Source organism: Sipha flava, unplaced genomic scaffold (genome assembly GCF_003268045.1).
Source record: "Sipha flava isolate LNK unplaced genomic scaffold, YSA_version1 321_pilon_pilon, whole genome shotgun sequence".
Lineage (NCBI taxonomy): Eukaryota > Metazoa > Arthropoda > Insecta > Hemiptera > Aphididae > Sipha > Sipha flava.
Window position 1 is genome coordinate 90,895 of NW_020273004.1, and position 22,796 is coordinate 113,690.

At 26.0% G+C, this 22,796-nt stretch overlaps 1 protein-coding gene across 3 annotated transcripts; it reads left to right on the forward strand.

Moving 5' to 3' along the window:
• Positions 1-259: 259 nt before the first annotated feature.
• On the forward strand, positions 260-18,418 carry LOC112686662 (resistance to inhibitors of cholinesterase protein 3). Of its 3 annotated transcripts, none has more exons than XM_025559054.1 (10): positions 260-413; positions 12,738-12,893; positions 12,966-13,277; positions 14,301-14,443; positions 15,033-15,182; positions 15,435-15,552; positions 15,658-15,678; positions 16,455-16,552; positions 16,870-17,367; positions 18,076-18,418. In XM_025559054.1, exons 2-10 carry the CDS (start codon positions 12,764-12,766, stop codon positions 18,154-18,156), a joined length of 1,551 nt encoding a protein of 516 aa, XP_025414839.1. In that variant the 5' UTR covers positions 260-413; positions 12,738-12,763; the 3' UTR covers positions 18,157-18,418. The 3 variants fall into 3 exon arrangements, with proteins under 3 accessions (XP_025414839.1, XP_025414838.1, XP_025414840.1); XM_025559053.1 differs by lacking the exon at positions 16,455-16,552 and adding an exon at positions 15,920-16,035 and having other exon boundaries at positions 262-413; XM_025559055.1 differs by lacking the exons at positions 12,966-13,277; positions 16,455-16,552 and adding an exon at positions 15,920-16,035 and having other exon boundaries at positions 267-413.
• Positions 18,419-22,796: the final 4,378 nt, after the last annotated feature.

The window sequence follows — 22,796 nt, forward strand, 5'->3', positions numbered from 1 at the left end:
AGTGGTCTCTACATGGGTCCATAATTCTAAATATCCCTTTTACTGGTCACACTGGTAATCAAAAATAATTTCTTTAGCTCGCGGAACGTACTATATTTGATTAAAAAAATAATATCGATGATGAATAAATTGCGGCAAACTGTATTTTTGAAACTGAAGTTCGAAATATCGACCGCGAAAAAAGTTAGCGTTTTAAACAAAGTGTCGAATGTTTTATGTTGGTCACACGTTTCAAAAAGTCGGTCGATTCCCTTTGGTCTGATCACTTGCGGCCGCGCAGTAATTTTGTTTTTATCCCTTTGGCTTCTGCGCTATTATATTATTTTTAGGATTTTCTTTGATTTTCCGTCTGTGTGACCGCGTAATTGCTACAAAATGCCGAAAGTTGGTTGACAAGTTTGGCTTAATAATCCGTGAGTATTTATAATATATTTTTATTATTGCCTAGATTGAATCGAATTTTAATGTCCTGCGCTACTATATGTAGGTACCTATTATGGACGATTATAAATATAATATTTGATTGACATTTCTTGTTTAAAGACCGCTGGTTGCGACCAAGACGATAATAAGATATATTTTTAACTGTTGGTGGTTTTTATTTACGGAATATAAACAACATAGTGATTTTTTTTTTATATTTTTAAGAAAAATTCTAAAAATACCAGTAAATAATGTAATAAAAATGTTAATATTGTTGTTATTATGTACAGCTTGATTGTTGATTGATAAACACAATTGTAGATTGAATTTCTTATGAACTGTTAAATTTCATTAGGGGCTGCATAGTACATTCGCACGATAATACGAGTACATCAAAATCTAATAATGATTACGTAATGAAAACGAATGAAATATGAATTCACACTTTTGGAAAATGTATACTAATTACTAGAGTTAGGATGTCGATGCCCTAAAAAACACAAAATGCCAAAAAAAAAAAATTCTAAAATGTCCTAAAAACTCAAAAAAATTAATTTAAAAGATAATCATAAATTTCTACTTAAATAAAGGAAAAACATTTAATTTAAAAATAAAATAATAATTTTTATTAGAGATATAGGTGTCAGAGTACTTTAAAATATGAATCGTAATAATAATAGACAATAGTATACATTAAATTTTAATTATCAGGTATATAAAATTATTAAAAAATAATTAAAAAGTAAAATAGAAATAAAAAAAATATATATAAAAAATATATAAAAATATTCTAATTTATTTTCATATTGCACTGTACAATTAAAATGTGTCTAATATTTTCAAATAAAAATCTATCGATCAGTTAATAAATATTTGTATGATTATGAATTTTGCTCAAGATCAACGGACGTTATGGGTGTATACTTGAAGTAGATCATGTCATCAATAGTTAGATTTTCTAGAATGTCTTCTCCTTGATAAATGTGTATGATCGACGTATGTGTGAAAAAGTACTCGTTTTAGAATTGTATAACATGCATATATATGGTAAATCCAAGGGTGAGTAAGCTCATAGGGAAAATGGAATTTTCTCTGTGGCCCCTCGCCCTATATTATGTCGGTAGCCTCCTCGATACCATTAATTTTTTCATGAAAATTTATTTTTTTTAATTATTATTAGAAATTATTTTTTTTTATAGTTAAATTATTTAAATTAAATTAGGATAAGTAAATATAGTATATTTTTTAAAAGCAAATTTTTTTTTCATTTTGGTGGCCCCATTAAAATATTTCCCTGTAATAAAAAAACTACCTATCCACATTTGGGTAAATTCATTTGGGTAAATTCATTATCGTTGTTAACGGACAAGCAACTTAGGCAATTGTCTTAGGCCTCGCACTTCAAATAAATTCTAGGGCCCACAATTTGTCAAGTTAGAATAATTAGATATATTTAAGAGCAAGAAAACTGTATTGCTTATGCAGAGGGGTTCGTAGAAAGCTTGGGTTGGCTCTGAATAAATAATATCAATACATGATAAATCACAACAAAAACCCCATAATAATAATAAAATTATTGAATATTATTTAAATTTTATTCAAAATCTAAAATTTGAGAATAATGTCCCCCTTCATGGTATAAAAATTACAAGAAATGGCGTAAAAATATAAAAAAATTACATTCAAAAACAAAAAAAAAAGCCCTAAAATGCAAAATATTAGTATATTCTGAACTAAAGAAGCACAACAATTTTTTGTACCTAAGATAGCATTGCATAGGATTAAAAGAAAAAAAAATACAAAAGTCATCTACATCTTAACTACTAATTACTAACGTACATGTAGATTTATATTATATGGCATTGGCGTACGCAGGGGGAGAGCTATCGGGCTGAAGTTCCTTAATTGTCGGTATTATTATTTTTTTTCATGGCTGTGAGCAAATAATATGATGTATTCATATAAATATTAAATATACTACACTACACATAGGTCGTAATAATTTCATTTTTCATCGTTAGTACTAAGTAGCTATAGACATTAATTTAATATCTATGTTAGTAACACACTACTCAGTTGTGTTGATCATCCGAATTCTTTCCACACCCTCCGGCCTTGTCATGACCAGTCCTGTATACTTTGGTCCTTGTTTATTTTTGTCCAACTAATAAATCAAAGAAAAACTAGAAGGAAAAACATATAGATATAGTCTATAATCTATATCGACGATATAAATTATAACCTATATTATGGACTTAGAAGATATCTTCTAAGACCGTGGTCTATATCAATAACGAAAACTGATTAGAATCTAATCTGTGGTTTTACTAAAATTGTCAATAGTTGCCTTTTGGCAAGACAGTGTTGTGTTGTCCGTATAAAGATAATTCCCATAATGTTTATATTATGTATTATTAAATGTATATTGTACACTGTATATTATTTATTCTGTACATTATTAATTTTGATTATATACCTACTATGGCCATATTTGATCAAATTTTTGATTTTATAAATATTATATTCATGTGTACTTTGTTCTAGAGGTCACGATTACACGTGTAATGAACTACACGGGTACCCGTGTTTTTAAACAAGACGGGGTTAAGGCCCGTGTAGTAAAAATACCTGTGTATTTAAATACCCGTGTATCTTAATACCCGTTTTATTAATACCCATGTATTTAAATACCCGAGAGCTAAAATGAAAAGTAGGTATAACAAATAATACAGAATTCATTTATTTTTTTGTATTTTCATTCATTTTAATATCTCAATATTTTAAATTTCGTTTTTTTCCAAAAAAAAGTTGTATTGCCTAATTATTAAATAACAATAAACATATGTATATATATATATACATAATTCAAAAATTAATGGTAATAACTATAATAATATAGTATAAAATAAATATAAAATAATAATAATAATATTAAATTAATCAACAAGCATTATGTACTTTGTAATAACGCATAATATAGTGCAAAAAATACAAAAGCAATCACTCACGATCTAGGAAGTTATAATAATTGTTTGTTTTGATAAAGAAAAATCAGCATGTTTACCGTCTCGGGCGACAAACAACTTCTCTTGGCTGTCACTATGTTTCTAGGGGTCGAGAAACATCTTTCCGAACTTACTGACGTTGCTGGTATCCCTAAATATTTCTTTGCCAAAGCAACAATTAGTGGATATTTTGATGCTCGTGTCTTCCACCATTCTAGTGCATCAAAATCAAATTTTTACTGTGGTTCTGCTAAGTAAGGTTGATACTGAATGTCAGAACCAAATGTATCATAGTTTACTTCATCGCCAAATAAAAATTCAAGAGCATCGTTATGTTTAATTACAGATAACGATGCTCTTGAATTTTTTGCTGAAATTAATCACGATATGCAAATTGAAACATGTTTAATTACAGATGTTTCAATTTGCATATCGTGATTAATTTCAGCCATTTTGTTTATCAAATTTTTAATCCGTGTCCGAATTTTCTCTCTTGCTTCAACCGTTTCATGCTCCAAGTCTTTAAAATCTTGGGTCTAAAAAATACGCTATCTGCCTAGCAGGCACAATAGAAAGACACCACAGTAATTTGAAACGATCTGAAAGTACTCTTATTACAGTGGTTTTAAAATGTTCAGCTATTTCATCATTACTTATATTATGCTTTAAATGCTTTTGTATAACTGTGTTTAGAAGAGGCCTAAACATTGAACTAGAACAATATTTTTCCCACAAAAAATAGTAGTCATAATTTATAGAGGTTTAAGCAATTGTATTAACGTTTCAACATCTGTCCATTGGTGCTTCGTCACTTAAAATTTGTGTGCCATCGCTGCTATAGTCATCGAATGATCAGCAATAACATTTAAAATTGGGCACCTATTTTTATAAAGGCGCTCAAGCATCATAAATATAGAATTCCATCTTGTTTTACAGCTTTGTATCAAGCTTTCTGTTAGCAAACCTAGTTGTTCTTGCTTATCTTTTAAATATTGACTTGCTAAATTTGAATGCTTAAAATGACAAACTATTTTATTACATATTTCAATTACATTTTCTATTTTATCATATGTAATGTATTTATGTCATATATGTAATGTATGTGCGGCACATGTTAGACCGTTCTTTTCTGTGATATTATCCAGTAAATTAACTGCATTCAACAGATTTTTTGCATTATCAGTAACTACTGACATAATTTTTTGGTCAATTTCTCATTTATTAAAAGTAATTTCTAGTTGATTCGAAAGATTTGAAGCTGTATGATGATCGTTTAATTTGTGAGTGGTCAGGGTGTATGATTTTGGGCACCATTGGTCATCAATAAAATGTGCAGTAACTGTTATATACGATTCTTGAGCTACCGATGACCAACAGTCAGATGTGCAACTTACACTCCTGGCGTTTTTTAATTATTTTTTTATTAAATCTTCAACTAGTTAAATCTTTAACCAGTTTTAGTATTATCATACTTATATTTTATGTTTATACCTATATACAATTATACGATAAACGAATGCATCTAACTAATTTTTAAATGCAACTATTCATAACATCTTTAAATAATAATAGGTAGGTAAGTAATTAAGGGCTATACAATTTTAATTATTAATAAATAACCAATTATTGGAATATACATTACATTATATTATTATTATAAATGTAAATTTTTAAAGTGCATATGAATTCTTCAATAATATGTAATATACACGGGTAATAATAAATAAATACACGGGTATGTACGGGTATTAAATACACGGGCTTTAATATGTTTTTTGCCAATGTGCCCGGGCTCTGTGTACCCGTGTATTCTAATACCCGTTTACAACCACAACCTCTGCTTTGTTCATTTAAGTAAACTTTAAAGTATTATTATAACAGAAGTATAAAAGTATATATGTACATTTAGCATTTAATGTGAATATTTATTTTTAAGTCCCCCTATTGAAGAATCCTGCGTACGGCACTGTTGTATGGATATATGTAGATGGAATATAGATGTAGCCTGATGAAATATATTGGAGGAAGGAGCTACGCCATATGTCCTTACCAGGGGCATATTAATGGTGGGAAGGGAGCTAAGAGAGCTTCAGTACCCCCAAAATGTCAGGAATTTTTTTAAATCTGTTTGAACCATATAAAATGTAAATTGTAGAATTTCATATTATTATTGTTTTATGTATTATTAGTTTGAAATTAGTTTTCAAAAATTATTTAATATATCTAATATGTTTCTATTATTATTGAGGTATTTCATTAATTTTAGTTTATTAATTTTCTAAAAAAGAGTTATGATTAGGTTTCGGAAGTTATAGGAGCCAAAAAAAGGCAAGATATGCATGAAAAAATGTGAAATATGCAAAAAAAAATATTTATTTATTTATTTATTAAAAGTTAATTAGTAAATTTTAAAAATCTATAGTTAAAAAAAATTGTATTATTAAAAACTAAAATATGACGCATAATCGGTTGGCTTTTTAGTTTTTTTCGAACTCATAAAATAGTTAAACAAATATATTTTTATAATTTGTGAAGTACGAAATAAATATATGTTGTATAATACCTGTAAAATTATTGCATTGAATCATTAATATTTTCGTTAAATTCATAGTAGACATTAAAAAATAACAATAAATAACCACGAAAAATAATATTGAGTTTTATATGATGCACGTTTTCCACGTTATTAGCGTTGTGTTATGTAACATTATTTAAAATAAATCGGTTAAGAATGAAAAAAATAAATTTTTTTAGAAAACATTAAATATGCATACAAGTATGTAAAAATCAATGAAAATCGATAAAATATGCACTTTTTTATTAAAATTAATGAAATATGCAAAATATGCATTTTTAATTTTCAATCTTTAAACTTAATACTATATAGCTCGGATTTTAAACTTCATCTACTATAAATCGAGTGCATACAGAACAATATGCAACTCCTATAACTTCTGAACCCCAGTTATGATTATACAATAAACATTAAAATTCATTACCTACTAAAATTCTAATTTTTGATTTAATAGGTTGAATTGTAAAATTTTGTTTAGATGAAATTCCCCAGTTTCTCCAAAATCTAAACTAAATTTAGACCCTGGGTCCCTACATACATGTAAGATGATTGGATACATAAGAGCTTATGTAAGATTTTACAATTAAAATTTATAATTAAGTAATTTAAAGTTTATAATTAAAAAGAATTAATGTTTTGTAGGGATTAATAATTTTACTAAAAGACCTATGGGATTCCTCAAGGGTTGTCAGGGCCGTCCCGAAGATGAAAATCTAGAGGGGGGGGGGGGGAAAAATATGAAAAATTTCCACTACAATTTTTTTACTCAATGTATGTAGTACAATGAACTATATGAAGTCGTATTTTTACTTTTTAACATGTATATATGTGTCAGTGTCGCACGTTCTTAAAATTTACAGTTTAATTATATATATATATATAATATTTTATATTGTATAATAAGTAGTTATATACATTTTATTCGTGTATACACTGTATTACGAAATATGTAATATTTGTTTTCCGTAAGTAAAATTAGGTCCTTCTAGGCTATAATGAAACAAGTCCGACTGCCGAATGATGTTTTCGTTAGGCAGAGGGGTGGGGTGAGACACCCCCCCCCAAGCCTCCCTTGGGGACGACCCTGAGGTTTGTAGTTCTGTTTTAGCTTAATTTATATGTAGTGACCAATGGCGAATCTAGGATTTTCTTATGGTGAACATTATTTTGTTAATAATAGCGCTAAAGTAATTATTATGAACAATTTTGGGAGCAAAAAAAATTAATAATTTAATATTTAAGTAGTGACAAAAACCAGTCTTGCAATGTGCATGTATTTTGTATTAATTACATAATTAATCAATATAAAAATTATAAACAATGTAACATACAATTATTAATTAACATTATACGAGGCATTTTATATTACATAATATCATGTTATATGATGCTATGGTAGATAATATACAAAAACTAATGTTTGTACCAACTGAGCGGTTAACTTATCTGTTTGTTTCACTGTTGTCCACGGTTATAGAAGATATAATGTAAATCTAATATTGATCTGTCTTCTAAGACCATGCTGTTGCCTGTTAAAAATTCATTGTGCGTTCAATTCGGTAACATATGTTTATATTACACTAATTACCGAACTCCTCTTATCAGGTGAAGCTTATAATAAACAATTTTATTGAATTTTGTTTTATAATATACAGCGGTGGCGCCGAAGTGTTTGAAAAATACTATGACATTGTACATCACTACCGTATTTATTTATATTTATTGTTAAAATTCTTTATACATATCATTTCCACGTCCAGAATCCAATACTCAAAGGTGGACCCCCAACCTACAAAATCTAATGATATCTGATGTACAGTGTATGCGACCATTTTACTTTATATAATTATTTAATTTTCATATTAATGTTTACGTATAAACGAAAAATCTCAAAATTGTTTTCCTTAATAGATCATTTTTAAATCAACTGTGAAAAGCTTAGTTATATCAAATGTCAATTAAACTAGTTAAGTTAAAAAATGTATTAGAAAATAAAAAAGCTAGTTAAGTTAAAAAGGAAAAAAATTAACTTTTCAACTAGTTTAACTAGTTTTAACTAAAAGCCCACCTTTGATAATATGTATAAAGTGTTCAGTATTATAAAATTATTAATATGTGATCATGTATTATTTTGACTACCGAAAACATAATGGACAAATGATAAGCGTGCGCAGTCGGGATTCACTCTTGCCAATGGTAAACTTCATGAGTTCGGTATCTAGTAAAATATATACTACGTTTACATGCACAATTAAAAGCGGTTTAAATCATGAAATATGTAAACACTTTAAAGCGAACTTGATAACATAAACCTTTTTATTTTAAGGACGCTCGAATATGTAGCTTAACCAAAATAAATCGGTTTAATAATTAAAATCGGCTGTATTTTTATACATGTAAACGGAATCGATTTTATTTTGATAAGTGATAACATAACACATTGTTCAGATTTTATTTTTATGAATATTTTAATTAGGTAAACTTATTAGTCGTAACTATTCTACGAATGTATTAGAAACTTATAATCGTATTAGAAATGTACAACTCAATCAAAAGATGTAGTTGGAGTTCTGCAGAAACAGCTACATTAGTTGCTTCTATAAAATAAAATAATACTATGAAACTGCTAGATGGGAAACGATGGCGTAGTAATAAGAGTTTACATTTACTGCGACGTGCCTCGTATTTAAGTTTATATAGGTTTAAACAAACAATTGCTTGTATAGAATCCATATTAAATAAGTTTTTAAATAATAAACAAAAAAATATTGAAAATTTAAGAAATAAATTACAATTTTTAATATTTAAATATTTGATTATTGATAATTAATAAGTATTAAAAATAATAATGGATCTGGAAGAAATACCAATTTCATGGAATAATGAAAGGGATGAACTTTAATATTATTCACATGTATACAACTCAGGCAATTTAAATTGACTTAGAATAAAATCGGTTTAATTTAAGAACGGCTTAACTCTTATCATGTAAACGTAGTAATAGACATCAGTGAATTCGGTATATTATCTCTAGGATAATATAGATTTGTGCATGACAACCGCGGCCGGCAAAATCACGGAAAACCAGTGGACCTCAAGATTATGCATGGTCGCCGACCAGTGTGCTACGCCACGGCACGTGCACGACTGCAGCCGCCATTGCGTGCGTGTTCTGGTAACTCGTACCTAAAATTTCACACTTGTCAATTTTTTAAAAATGTTTAATAAAAGTACGCGGGACGGAGGGTGCTTCAGCTCCCAAGCACTGTCCCTAAATCCGCCACTGGTAGCGACAGATTAATTATCCGGTAGTTTTATTCTTAAGCACTTACAGATTAAACCTCACTAATTATTTCAATTGTTTTTTCGCTTATTTACCATAAAACTATAAGCACGGGTCATTACTTACCTTATATGGATGATTCTATACTCATTGTATTTTTTTTGGGATACTGGTTTAAAAATTTAGTTTGGAGTCGCAGTAAAATGTATACACAGATCACAAACAAATCCCATTGCCACATTATCTTTCCTTCACGGCACAATAATGGCTATTACTATAAAAATATCTTTTAAATTTACCAAAATATTGTTTTTTTTTTTTATTATTCTTATTAAAATAATTAATTTATTAACTGTAAAATATAAATTAATTTAGTTACAATAATTCAGTTTAATAATAAATATACATCAGGATAGGCGAAAATGTCTGACACCATCAGTGACTCTACCACTGACCTGACTGTAGAAATTAAAATATTATTATTTTTCATAAGCGGATTTATTTGAAAGTAGTTTTTTTCATATTGTTGAAATAATTTAAAATTGTAAAATATATTAATTATTTTCATTTGCTAATATCTCTTTTTTTGTGACCTTACTTAATAATTGTTGGTGCCTATTAGCCCTACCTAATAAAAAAACCTGACGCCACTACTGGAATACATCCATTATCTTCATAAATAAACTAGATTGTGGTGAGAGTAGGGGAGGGATTTCTATAGTGTATTATGATTAAATTAGATCCCCAAAGCAAACAATTATTAATAATCATATAGGCTCGAATAATCACTAAATTTAATGAATTGTTGTTAACTTTGGAAATCACTTTTTTCCTTATGAAATGATGCTCATTATTATGAAAAAAACTATTTTGCGAGAGAAATAATCCTAAGACATGTATTGTAATTATAATTAATGTAAATACATGGGAACTTTATTGGTACACATATTATACATGATTATAATACCTATATAGTAATATTAGTTATAAGTTTATTTTGTTGTAAAAAGTTAATTACCGTAACTGGTATTGTTTCACTTACAATATAATATAAATTATATAATCTTAGATTTATTGTTCATTTTCCATTGTGTTCTCAAGAAAATTTACAATTATTTGGAAAATAATAATTCTCAGCAATCTCACCTGAAAATTAAATTTCATAATTTATTTTGACAGAATGATTTAAGAATTTTTCCCGCGCTCTATGGTTACGTAACTATTACAATAAATCTATTGATTACGTGGGCATGAAATCATTGATCATTTGTAGATATTTTTAAATATGTATTAAGACATATTTTCATTCTTCAAATTTTATATTTCTAAAATTATAAAATCATAATTAAATTCAAGATATTTTTAGTTTTTTAGTTTAGTTTAGGACTTTATACTGCTAAAATTAAACGGAAATTAAATGCACATTTAACCATCAAGTAAATAAACATCAATAATTATTCACTTATTAATCTAGATACAGTTGGGATAACAGTTTGGATTAAAGTAATTGGTTTTTGTCATTTATATTGTATTTATTATATACATAATTTAGGTATATAGATCAAATGCATAAAAATACACAATTTCAACAAAAAAGCTATCAACAATTTATCTTAATTCTTAGTCATCAACATTTTTTTGTAGTGGAAATTTCTTCTAATCGGGCGCCCATGCAAGGTCCAGCTTTTACATTAGAAGTATCAACATAATCATGTTGTGAATTGTACCATGTTACTGATAATCTTCTATCCTGAAATAGTTTACCCTTGATCTTGGCAGTTTCAGCATCTTTTCTTACTTCATATTTAATAACTAATGCTGGAATTATTGTATCTGATATATACTCAATAATGTTACCAAATTGTAAAAAGTGTGTTACAACTTGATCTTCATCATCTGCTTCATATCCAGACACTAATAATTGAGTTGGCCGATGATCAACTGAAATGCTGGTAGTTTTAGTTTCCCGTACTTTGTTTTTTAGCTTCGAGCAATTTGTTAGCAATAGCTAGTTTTTCTTTCATTTGATAGGCAGTTTTGGCCGTCCCAGTTGCAGGTGTGATTCCAAGAGCTTTCAATTTATTTCTCAAAATCATGACATTTTTTTTCAAATCTAATAGTTCTTTTTCATCACTTTGTCCTTGTTGTTGTTTAATAAATAAATCCAAGTTAGTTAATAGTAAATTCTTTAACGCTTCTTGTTTAGCTTCTAATAGTTTATCCTCTTTTGTGGGAGTTTTTGGAGGTAGACTTTTTACAACTTTCAAGTTAGCCTGAGAATTAAGAGGTCTTTTTACAGCAGATGCCAGATCTGCTTGAATACTTTCAATGTTAGTTTTCAGTTGATTAATAGTTGCCATTAACATTTGTTTTTGTTCTCCTTTAACATTAGGCGCAGCTTCTATTAATTTATTTAATTGTTCTAACTGTTTGTCCAATAATTCTTGTTTTCGTTTTGTAATGGCAGTAGAAAAGTCTTAGGGGATCTTAGGAACTATATGTTTTTGGTACCTCTTTTTTCATTAATGTTAGAACTTTTAGAACTTCTCTTGACACTTTGTCATACGCATTTTCTAAATCTATGAACACCATGCATAATTTTTCCATTTTTTCTCTTAACTTCTCTACTAGTTGTCTAACATAAAATAATGGCTCCATTGTCAATTTTCCTGGTATAAAATTAAACTCACTTCTACGTTTCATTTCTTTTTCTCTTCTCTATAATCTTTTTTAAAATCTTTATTTTATAACTATCAAAGAAAAAAAAACCAACAAATTATAATAACAACTATTATAGGATTATTAATATAAAATATAAATTATTGTCAATACAAACAATTTGCTGATATAATACACATAAATTATTATTTTCTCCTATTACTCATATTACAGATTTTGTACTTTGTTAAACATTCTCATATTAAAGGTATTTAGGGTATAAAATAGAGCTCTTAATACATGTGAATTCACGGAATTCACGTGTCACGTGTAAAATTCAAAATAAAAACGTATATCCTTAACTTAATACTGTACTAATAATATTTTATTAAAACTTCAAGCGTATAACATAAAATTACTAATTTTCATCATTATAAAAATGGATTTATACTTGAATAAACACGTATTTCACGTGTACACGTGAATTCCGTGACACGTGTTTTAAGAGCTCTAGTATAAAATAAGATTTTTCAACTTCAAAATTTATAATTATGGTAATTATGATAAGTTAAATAAATATCAAACGTTTTTTAAATAAAAATATTGGGCATATTCCGTATACCATGTTCTATCGTAGGTATACTTTTCAAAACATTAAAATTTCGTTTTAAAAGAAATTATTAGTTAATACCATTATTATTTAATTTCGATGACTATAATTATCTGTGATTTCAATTATAATTTATAATATAAAAATAATAATTTTATTTTTATTAATAAATATATTTTTCAGGATAATTAAAAAAAAAAAAATTAGCCATGGCAACAGAAATAAGTCAAAGTAAAACTATATGCATTTTGGCAATAGTAGTAGGATGTTTCGCAGTTCTATGGCCATCCTTATTCTACCCAATGCTAAAAGGTTCATTTACGCCTCACTCTCATACAGGTAAATACATTTTTTTTTATATATTTTTGTAGTTTTAATATGTTATTTACATCACTGGAGTTTGGAAAATAGGCTGTTGCAATCTATTGTCCAGTACGGACGTGAATATTGTTAAGATAGTAACGGATATATGCGATCGTATAGTTGAAAAAATGGATAAAAAAACTAAGTTGGAAAAATGCCAACAGGAAATTTTCAACACTTGTGCAATCAACATAACTGATTTAATCAATGAGAATAAGGTTGGCGATATTTCATATAATAAACGTGTAATCAACGAGATTAGATCTATTAATGGATCTCTGTGTCTAAAATATCATTACGGAGTATCTTTGACAAGCTTGGGGGTTGCACATAGACTTAAAGATTATGATCCTTTATTGAGTAAGAAATAATTAGATTATTAAAGATTTAACATAAACTTAGAGTATCTTTAACAAATGTTTTTTGCTTATTTTAATATTTTACTAGTAAATAAAACGCAATAATGATATATAATCATAGTTGAAATGAAAACGATTAATTAATAAATATTATGTTTTAGTTAATTCACCAGGCAAAATATATTGGTTTAAAAATTATGATTTTAAATTAAATATAGGCATAGTGAAAAAAATTTGTATTTACATTTTAATATTCTTAAAAATTTGTACAATAGACACAATACACATTTCATACTCTTAAATACTCAATAAATTATAGTAATTTAATTGTTTTTATTTTATTATACATCTTATGTATAATATTTTACGAGTACAATGCATGAATCATATATTTTATGAATAATTTTACTTTTTTAATTGATTTATGATTAGGTTTATTTTTAAAACCTATTTAATATATTTTACGTAATTCTTTATTTTTTTGTACTCGGGTAATATTTATAAAATACATATTATACATTTAAATTAAAATTGGTTAATTATTTTTTTGGATTAACAAAATATAAATATTATTGCATAGTTAATTTCAACCGTGTCATTAATTTCTAATTTATTTACCGATTTACTTTGTTTGATGTATTACTTACTATAAATAATGTAACAAGTACATGGAATGTATAACTTTGAATATTATAATTAATACTAACTTAATAAAAATTGTAATTATTTGTTAAATCAGTTCAGTACCTATTATATTTCTACGTGTTTACTAATATGGTATTTTTATATTTATTTATTAAGTATTTTTATGTATTTGTATTTGAATAATAACAAATATTATTATTGATTTTTAAATATATTCATAGTCATAAATATACTTTTAGTACTGTTTTATGTTTTATTTGAAGTGAATTAACAAGAACAAAAAAAAAAAAAATTAAATAATATATATTATTTAATTAACAATTAAAAAGAATAAAATGTTTTAATTGAATATTTTATTCACGATTTTTCTATATTTCAGATCAAATTCCTCAAGAACGAACTCCTGTTCACTTAAGAGCCTCTAAAAGTTCAATGCATCCAGCATTAATGGAAAAAGGTCGGGCAATTCCCCAACCCCATATTGGACCTAAAACTGGCAGTCCGAATCCTCACACTTTTAAAGTAAATGCTACTATAATATATTGTAAATAAACTTGAATATCTAAGATTATTTTTACTTTTAAATTTAATATAGAACTTGCCAATATTTTCGTTATTTGTGGTATATGAGTTCTGGATTTATGCCATACTACCGTTTTATACGTTTTACTGTTCTCCTTTGATAAATTTTATTATTATTTATCATTGTATTTTTTTATCTTATACTATCAGATTTTAGAATACAATTTATAATTTATTGGTATACTTCACATTATATGTTTGATTTTGATACTGACTGCAAGTTAACACGAATCAGTACTTTAGAATTAATAGATTTGAATTACAATAATTTTTAACATATTTATTATCATAGTTATTCTAGAAATTTAAAAATAAATTATTTATTTAAATTTTATATTGTAATGTTAAAGTTTCATATTTATTATTTGTACATCTATTATTACTCCTATATAAAAAAAAATATATATATTTATAAATACATTTTTTTTTTTATAAAAAGTACCTATTATCTTCATTATACTTCAGTTTTCTTAAATTAGTTTCAATTTGATATTTTTTGATTAAAAAAATCCTCATTTGATTTTTTTAGCCACCAATTCCAGGTTCTAGACCGCCAATGGGAGGTATGGGTGGTGCTAGCCATAAAATTGCTGGAGGAGATGGTGGTGGTGCGATGAATATACTAATGCCAATGTATACTATTGGAATACTTCTTTTTTTCGTGTACACTATGATGAAGGTAAAAAAAATATTATTTAATTTATATGATAATTATTAGTGTAGATATTATTACCGAGCTGTTCAATTATTTGTTCAATCTAACATTTAATTAAAATTAAAATATATCAATCATGAATTGCTGCTAAATGTTCAAAATTTGGCTAAATATTTTAAAGTGGGGTTCAATTAAAACAATTAGAGTTTATCTATTGTACAACCCGGTATATAAGTTTTAAACTTTGAATTATTATAGTTTAAAACATTTTTATAGTTGCTGTCAAAAAAAGACGACATCGAAGATAATACAAATTATAAATATCCTTCACGTTATCCTTGTGATAGAGACAATAATTCAAAACTGCAGCCACAGAGTCTTCCTATAAAATTAGGTGAAATATTAAAAGATATTAAATATTTATACATATACAATTTATCTTATACATTTTCTTGTTTTTAAAAATAAGTTAATATTTTTTCTGTTTAATGATACACAGGATACACTGAAAAAGATACAAGTAAGTCGAATTATTTAAAAAAAAAATTAATTAAATATAATTTTTCACGTATTAATCAGTTTTTATAATTTGTAAAATTATAATGCAAAAATATACACAATTTTGTGTGTAATTCATCATTAATCATTAATTTAGTAATAACTGATTTTTTTTTATATAAAATTGTATTCAAGTATGCTGGATATTACAACCTATTACATACAAATTATGAAACCTTGGTTGTAATTTATGTTTTGCGTAGGGGATTTAGAAATAGATGCGCTCCGTCGTAAGCTGGAAGAAACAGAGGCTGCGATGGAACGCATTGTTAAGCAAATGATATTGGCGTCTGAGTGCAATGGAATAGATGGGAATAAGGTTTGAAAGATTTACCAACAATTCGATGCGCTTGTGCTCTGTATAATATTATTGGCAAATTTTTTTCAGCACTGCACCAATTTCACCTATTAACGTATAAATTAAGGGTTGATCTCGTTATGTGATATTTCCTTGATAATAATAAATTCTAAAATAGTTAAAATTATTTTGACTAATATGGTTCATATATAGGTAAAAACTAAACATAAAAGTTGAAATGTATTAATAGTAAATTAAACATATATTTAATTTAAAAATGAACTATATAGATTATTTAATTGATAAATTTCAAAATATTTCTGATAACTAAATAATTAAATAAGGTATGGTAAATATGGCTGTAAAACAGGAGCTAATTGATTGAATATTTTTAATAAATAAATAAAATAGTTGGTTTTTAATTTTTTTTTTACACATAGTCGTGAATGCGTTTTCATCTCTATTGGAAGACGTGAATCGAGAGATATTATCGTCTATAAGGGAAAATGAAAATGTTCTTACAATTAACAAAAACGAGGTACCCTTAGGATAAAGAGCTTAAGTTATTCTAATATTTATGTATTTATGCTTAAACCTTTCTTTTAAAATTTAAACATATCTTTTACCCAGCATTTTTAAAATAATATTTATTATAAATATAAGTATTTCATTTTTTTTTTACTTCTAACTATTCAATTAATATAAATTTGCCATGACTGTTTTTTTATGTAGTGGATTGTGGAAGCACGTGCACTTAAATTACTTTTTTTACTTTTGAGTAATAGTAATTTTAATTGCTTTATTACATATAATAAAAACATGCAAATTATTTTAAGTTGATTTTATTTATTTCAGGAATCTAAAAATGATAAAATGAACGAAGTGAAATATTTGGAAAATAACGTATTCAATGATAATGAAATAGAAGATGGCGCCAATATAAAAATGTCAACTGAATATTCGGCAAGTACAGTATCCAATGATAATGATATAGATGATGACGTCAGTAACAAAATGTCAACTGAATTAAAAGAATCGGAAAACATTTTATTATCTTCTGAATCTAATGAAACTACAAATTCTGAAATTTCCAGTAAAAAAATAATTCAAGTAGTGAATATGGAAATATCAGAAAGTGTTGGTGGTGGTCATTGTTGGACTCCAACTGAAAAAGAAAAAATATCGTCTAAATTAAAATCGGTACTTATTGAGGAACCCGTTTCTTTGATTATTCCTGGTATGATTCCAAAGAATTCTCAAGTTTTAATAAGCGATGGTCCACACAATACTCCTTCAGAAACCGAGGATCACGAAGCAGTCATTTCAAGCAAAGTCACTTTATCATTAATACCTGTGAGTAAAATAATTGTACAATGTTCATTCTAAAAACTTCAGTAAAATTATAATTTATATATATTACATAATATTATAGTTTTTAATTAAATACAATACCAATTATAAATATTATGTTAGTTCTAATGATTATCAATGTTGTCTGTGGAACTGAATTAATTTTTGAGATGACTGGAGAGATACTACATTTTTTTTAAGTTTCCTCAAAAATGTTTGAACTTTACGCTCTTAACACATTCAATAGTATATTTATTTCTATAATTTTTTTGATTTCTAAAATTAAAGTAAATTATAACAACATGTAAATGGATTTTTGTATGAGGGGTTAATATATTTTTTAATGTAATTTAGTATTGTTAATTACGAATCTGGTCGTTTCAATAATATCCATTGAAAATTAAGTTGTACTCGTATTTAATGTAAACAGATGTAGAATATATTTCCAATCAAATTTTGAAGTATAATATGTAACTATTAAATGTTTTCATTATGGAAATCCAGCATTTCAGTCGAATGACAAGCTAAGCTAAAAAACCAAACGAGTGTGTTCTTGTATTTTAATTTTCAATAAAAACAAATAAAATTATTTTATTAAAATCAAAATAAATTGTATTTATTAAACATTGATACTTATGTTATAAAAAAAAAATAAATTAATAAATAAATAAATAATAATAAATATTTATTTTGTTTTTATTTAATTCCCAGGATGATCGAGTTGAAGAATATCTAACAAGTGACGAAGGAGAAGGTAATAATACTACTTCAACACTATCAAACATTACCTGAAGTTGTTTAATATCAATATATAATAACGTATGATATTTCGTAAAATAAATATTTATTAATTACGATTAAATATGTTACTAATGTTACACGTACTACTATAAAATAGGTAATAGTCAAGGATTTAATTGAGAATGTATAAAAATGAAAGATGAATGAATAATAAGAAATGTTTTTTAACTGCACATATTTTATAATGCACTTTTTTGGAGTATAGGTACTATTTTAATATAATCGTTCCAAATATCGTTTGTAAGCGAATTAATTATTATGTACTAAAATTTATTTTAACAGATATCGATATATGATCATTTATCAGTATTTGTATAATTTGTCAATTTATCTTTATCCTGGTTTTTATTATTCTCATAATACTTTAGACTGATAATGTTGCCAATTTTTGTACTTAATACTTACTTAATAGGTATGGTATTACTAATTTCTTATATTTTATCCGTAATAAATATTATATGTCTTTAGATCAACAAAATATTGATGTTCTTCTATTATATGTAGGATTTTAATGTGTGTATAATTATTGAGTAAATGTATTTTACTAATGTGATGAGAAACATAAATGCTAATAATATATTTCTGATATTAAATCTAGTGATGGCAAAATGTAAATATTGTTATAATTGAAAACAAAGTGCTGTTGACTAGTGAATACCTATTCGAGATTCTAAAAGTCTCAGGAGTCTATATCTCTCACATAAGTCATAAGTCTTATAATTTTGTATGTTAATATTTGATATTAAGTACATACAGTAGGGTTTCGACAGTCCGAACGAGATCGGGGAAAGAGGTCGTTCGGATTATGTATGGCTTAACAAAAATATCGATTTCATTCGAATTTAATTATGAAATTTATTTTTATCTGCAATCTAAATCATGTAAAAACTCGTAGTTCACAATGAATAACAATGTATATAAAAACTTATTATTAAAATTTATATATGTGTGTGTAAGTTCAGCCAGTTAATATAATATTTATAGCGATTCAGTACTGTTCGAGCTCGTTCGGATTACCGCGTCTTTCGGATTAGCCTGTGTTCGGATTATCGAGATCCTACTGTATATATTTTTCTCTCAATTATAAAGAACTGTAATCAAATCAACGTTTTAATCAATGTTTCAATCAATGTTTTAAAATTACATAAATCACAAAAAAATAAAAAAAAATAAACAATCATTAACAAGTTTCAAATTTACATTTTTCTTAGGTTTTCGTTTTAAAATATTTTGATATCAGAATACTATAGGTCCAATACACTTCTTACTGAAATTGCAATTACGTGATTGGTGAATTCATATTTATCTATTTATATTATAGGTATAAAGGGATTATTTATTCTTAGCTGAAAGTATGCGCATGGCACTTAATTGTTATGATGTATTAGTCATAATGTTCCTAAATTATTTATATACACTGATTATAATTCGAACATAAACAAATCCTCACGAATAATTAATATAAAATTATAAGATAATCCTTAAACTAATCTTATCATGATTCAACTAAACTAATGTAAGCAGAATGTGTTTTGATAGAAATATTAATTTTCTTACATAATATTATCATAGTAGGTTTATTATTCATAAAAACTATTGTATACGCTATAAAAACGAATAAATGCGTCTTGACAATCAAGATGGTATACCGAGATAGTAAAGATATAGTGATGTTGAAAATATCGGTTAAAAAAAATTAGGAATTATTATTAACGTAAATATTGAGATTCGAGGTGTAACAAAGCCTATTAATTTTCCATTAATTTCAGGTTAAGCAATCTATAAGCAGCAATTTTTAATATCTACTTTCACTGTATAATGTTGACTGTGAATAATTTCGTGATCGAAATCTAATATCATGACATTTGTAATCTCATAATTATTTAATTATCTGGGACTGTACGGATTTATAAACATACACATTTACTCCTTCCAAATGATAATTTTTCATTGTATTATCAACATCCGCATTCACGTATTGTGCACGCTTTTTAGTTACGTTGCACCGTTTTTATTTTCTAAAAAAAATAAATGAACGTACTGTAGTTTTTGCAAAATATCGTTAGCGGTGAAATAAATGGAAAGCGCAGAATATGATAACTAGGTATCTAACGAACGTACTGTTTGAAACGATCAAATAAGAGGTGGAAAGTTGTTGTCGCAGGAGACTGCACGGTAGTGAGCAAGAAAACGTTTCAGTGCGTATTGTATTGCCACCGCGGCGTGTCACCCAGTTTCGTTAGCGGCAGGTATGCTGCACCGTGAAAAACGTTCGTAAAAAAAAAAAAAAAAAACTGTGAACTAAAAAAAAGCTATTCACCAATCAAAAGCATTCAGTAAGTAATCTGAAATTTTTTTTTAAGTCTCAAATATAGACGAGATTTAATTATTGTTCGTAATAATTTTAATTTTCTTACAAATTATCTATTATAATATTAATCATCGTAAAAAAAAGAATATCCTTAAGATCTGAAATCAAATTACTCGACGTACAGCTGATATGATTAATTATAAAGAAATACGATTGCGTTCGGGGTTTACAATATTGTTCTATAATGAATTACTTCTCCACAACCATTTTGTGTTCACGAACGGAATATCGATTTCTCGGAGTCAGTAACCGGGCATGTGGGAAACATTGACCGTGGTTAGAAACAACTCATCAGGCTTACTATATTATCTTTACAATGCCCTTAGAGTTTTTACAACGAACGAAACAGTAAGAAAAATATTCCACATACGTTTTACTTTTATTTTTTTCTGATGTTTGAAATATTACATTATATCATTATAAAATTATTATTATTATAATATTTAAATGTTTTAACATTTATAATATTAAGAATATATGAGTACTGATATTTTTGGTTTTAGCTTATATGAATATATTTTATATACAAATAACTGTAGTTAGTTTCTGATTAAATAGCTTTGTGGATGTTGAAGAACCATCGCCTAATGCTAAATAACAATAAAAGAATAATTATTCTATTCTTAAGAAATATTACTAAAACAAAAACAATAAAAACATTTTTACATTTTAATACTTTTTAATATTTGAAACATTCTAAACACTATTAATTCTTCTAAATCAAATAAAAATAATAAAATATTTATAAATTAGTATAATTTATATTTATGAATTTAACTTTTGATAAAATAATACAAGAATATACTCACTACAAAAATAAATTGTAATTCTTTCATCAATTGTTGTATTATTATTTTTGTTTTTATACGTTATTAAAATTAAAGTTACAATAGTATTTATCATTTAAAAATGTACTGCTTAAACAATAAAAATATTAAAAATAAAAATGTGCAGATAAACATTAAATAATTAATACTTTGATATCAACAAAAAGCATTTAAGCATGATGTCATTTGAAATAGTTATTCATCAAAAACCTTAAATTAATCACATATATACCTATTAATTAAATTTATAGAATTGAAAAATATGATATTATTGTGATAATTTATAACAGCCGTTTTGATAAAACAAATGATTAAAAAAAAGTTGAGGAACTGAAAATATCTTAGTTGTAACAACAAAACCACAACGGTAATCACGCACAATACGTAATATTACCATTTTGTAGTATCAGATACAAGTTTTACTGGTTTCAATATCGTGAGTTCTTTATCATGTAGATACCTATAGGTCGCGAGAAGGTGTTTACTTCAATTCGACTAGTTCCTGTATAAATCTTAAGGAAAGTGAAATCTTAGAAACATTAATTTATACATTGTAGTTCACTTTCCTTTTTATCAATTTGTTGTTATTATTAAAACTACTTAAATTAAGAGTACACAACGTAATAATTTTAAGTATGAATAATCAAAATAGTTGTATTTTTTTTAAATATTTTACAAAATTAGAATTTTGAAACGTGATTTATAATATTAATTGAAAAAAAATTCTTCAAATAAAATAATTAATTTTAATTGTAATTATGTTTTTCGTATTTAATGAACACTATTATAAACTGGAACTACTAATTATAACTGTTGGGAGTTATTTTAAAAAATATAAAAATAATATTAATGAAAAATTAGACATAGGTGTTCTTTTTATTTTTTTATTCATATGGATTAATATATAATATAATATAATTATTTATCCTTCCTATGAGTTATTAAAAACAATACTAAAATATTTATTATAAATAGTTCAAGAGTTAAAATGACTTCAAACAACTTTGGATAAAATGTTCGTGGTTGTCCGTATTGTATTAGTATGTAGTTTAGTATTGCATGCTAATAATAATTATTAATTATGTTTATTTTTGTGAATCTAAAGATCTAAAAAAAGTTTTATTATTGAACATTTAACTTATATTTATCGATAGGTATAAACTAATTCATTATAAACATCAGTTAAATACTAGAAAATTGATAATTAATTTTACCTAATTAATATTGATATGTATATTCATATAATTTTCAAGTGTGCCTAATTAATGCTATATTTAACATCTGTTCATTGTAGTTTATTTTTGGTACTTACTAATTTTTATTAATCTTACAATTTCCAAATTGTATAGAATAGTTTTCGTAGGTCTTGAATATAACGCTTTTCAATAATATCATTTACTATGTGTTCTACTTAACTGTTCTACATTTTTTTT

Excerpts from the sequence above, each read along its gene's own strand:
- LOC112686662 (XM_025559053.1), top strand. The coding sequence starts at position 12,764 with ATGGCAACAGAAATAAGTCAAAGTAAAACTATATGCATTTTGGCAATA. Across the intron at positions 13,278-14,300 it reads AGATTATGATCCTTTATTGA|ATCAAATTCCTCAAGAACGA; the intron begins GTAAGAAATAAT and ends TCTATATTTCAG. Across the intron at positions 15,679-15,919 it reads ATACACTGAAAAAGATACAA|GGGATTTAGAAATAGATGCG; the intron begins GTAAGTCGAATT and ends TGTTTTGCGTAG.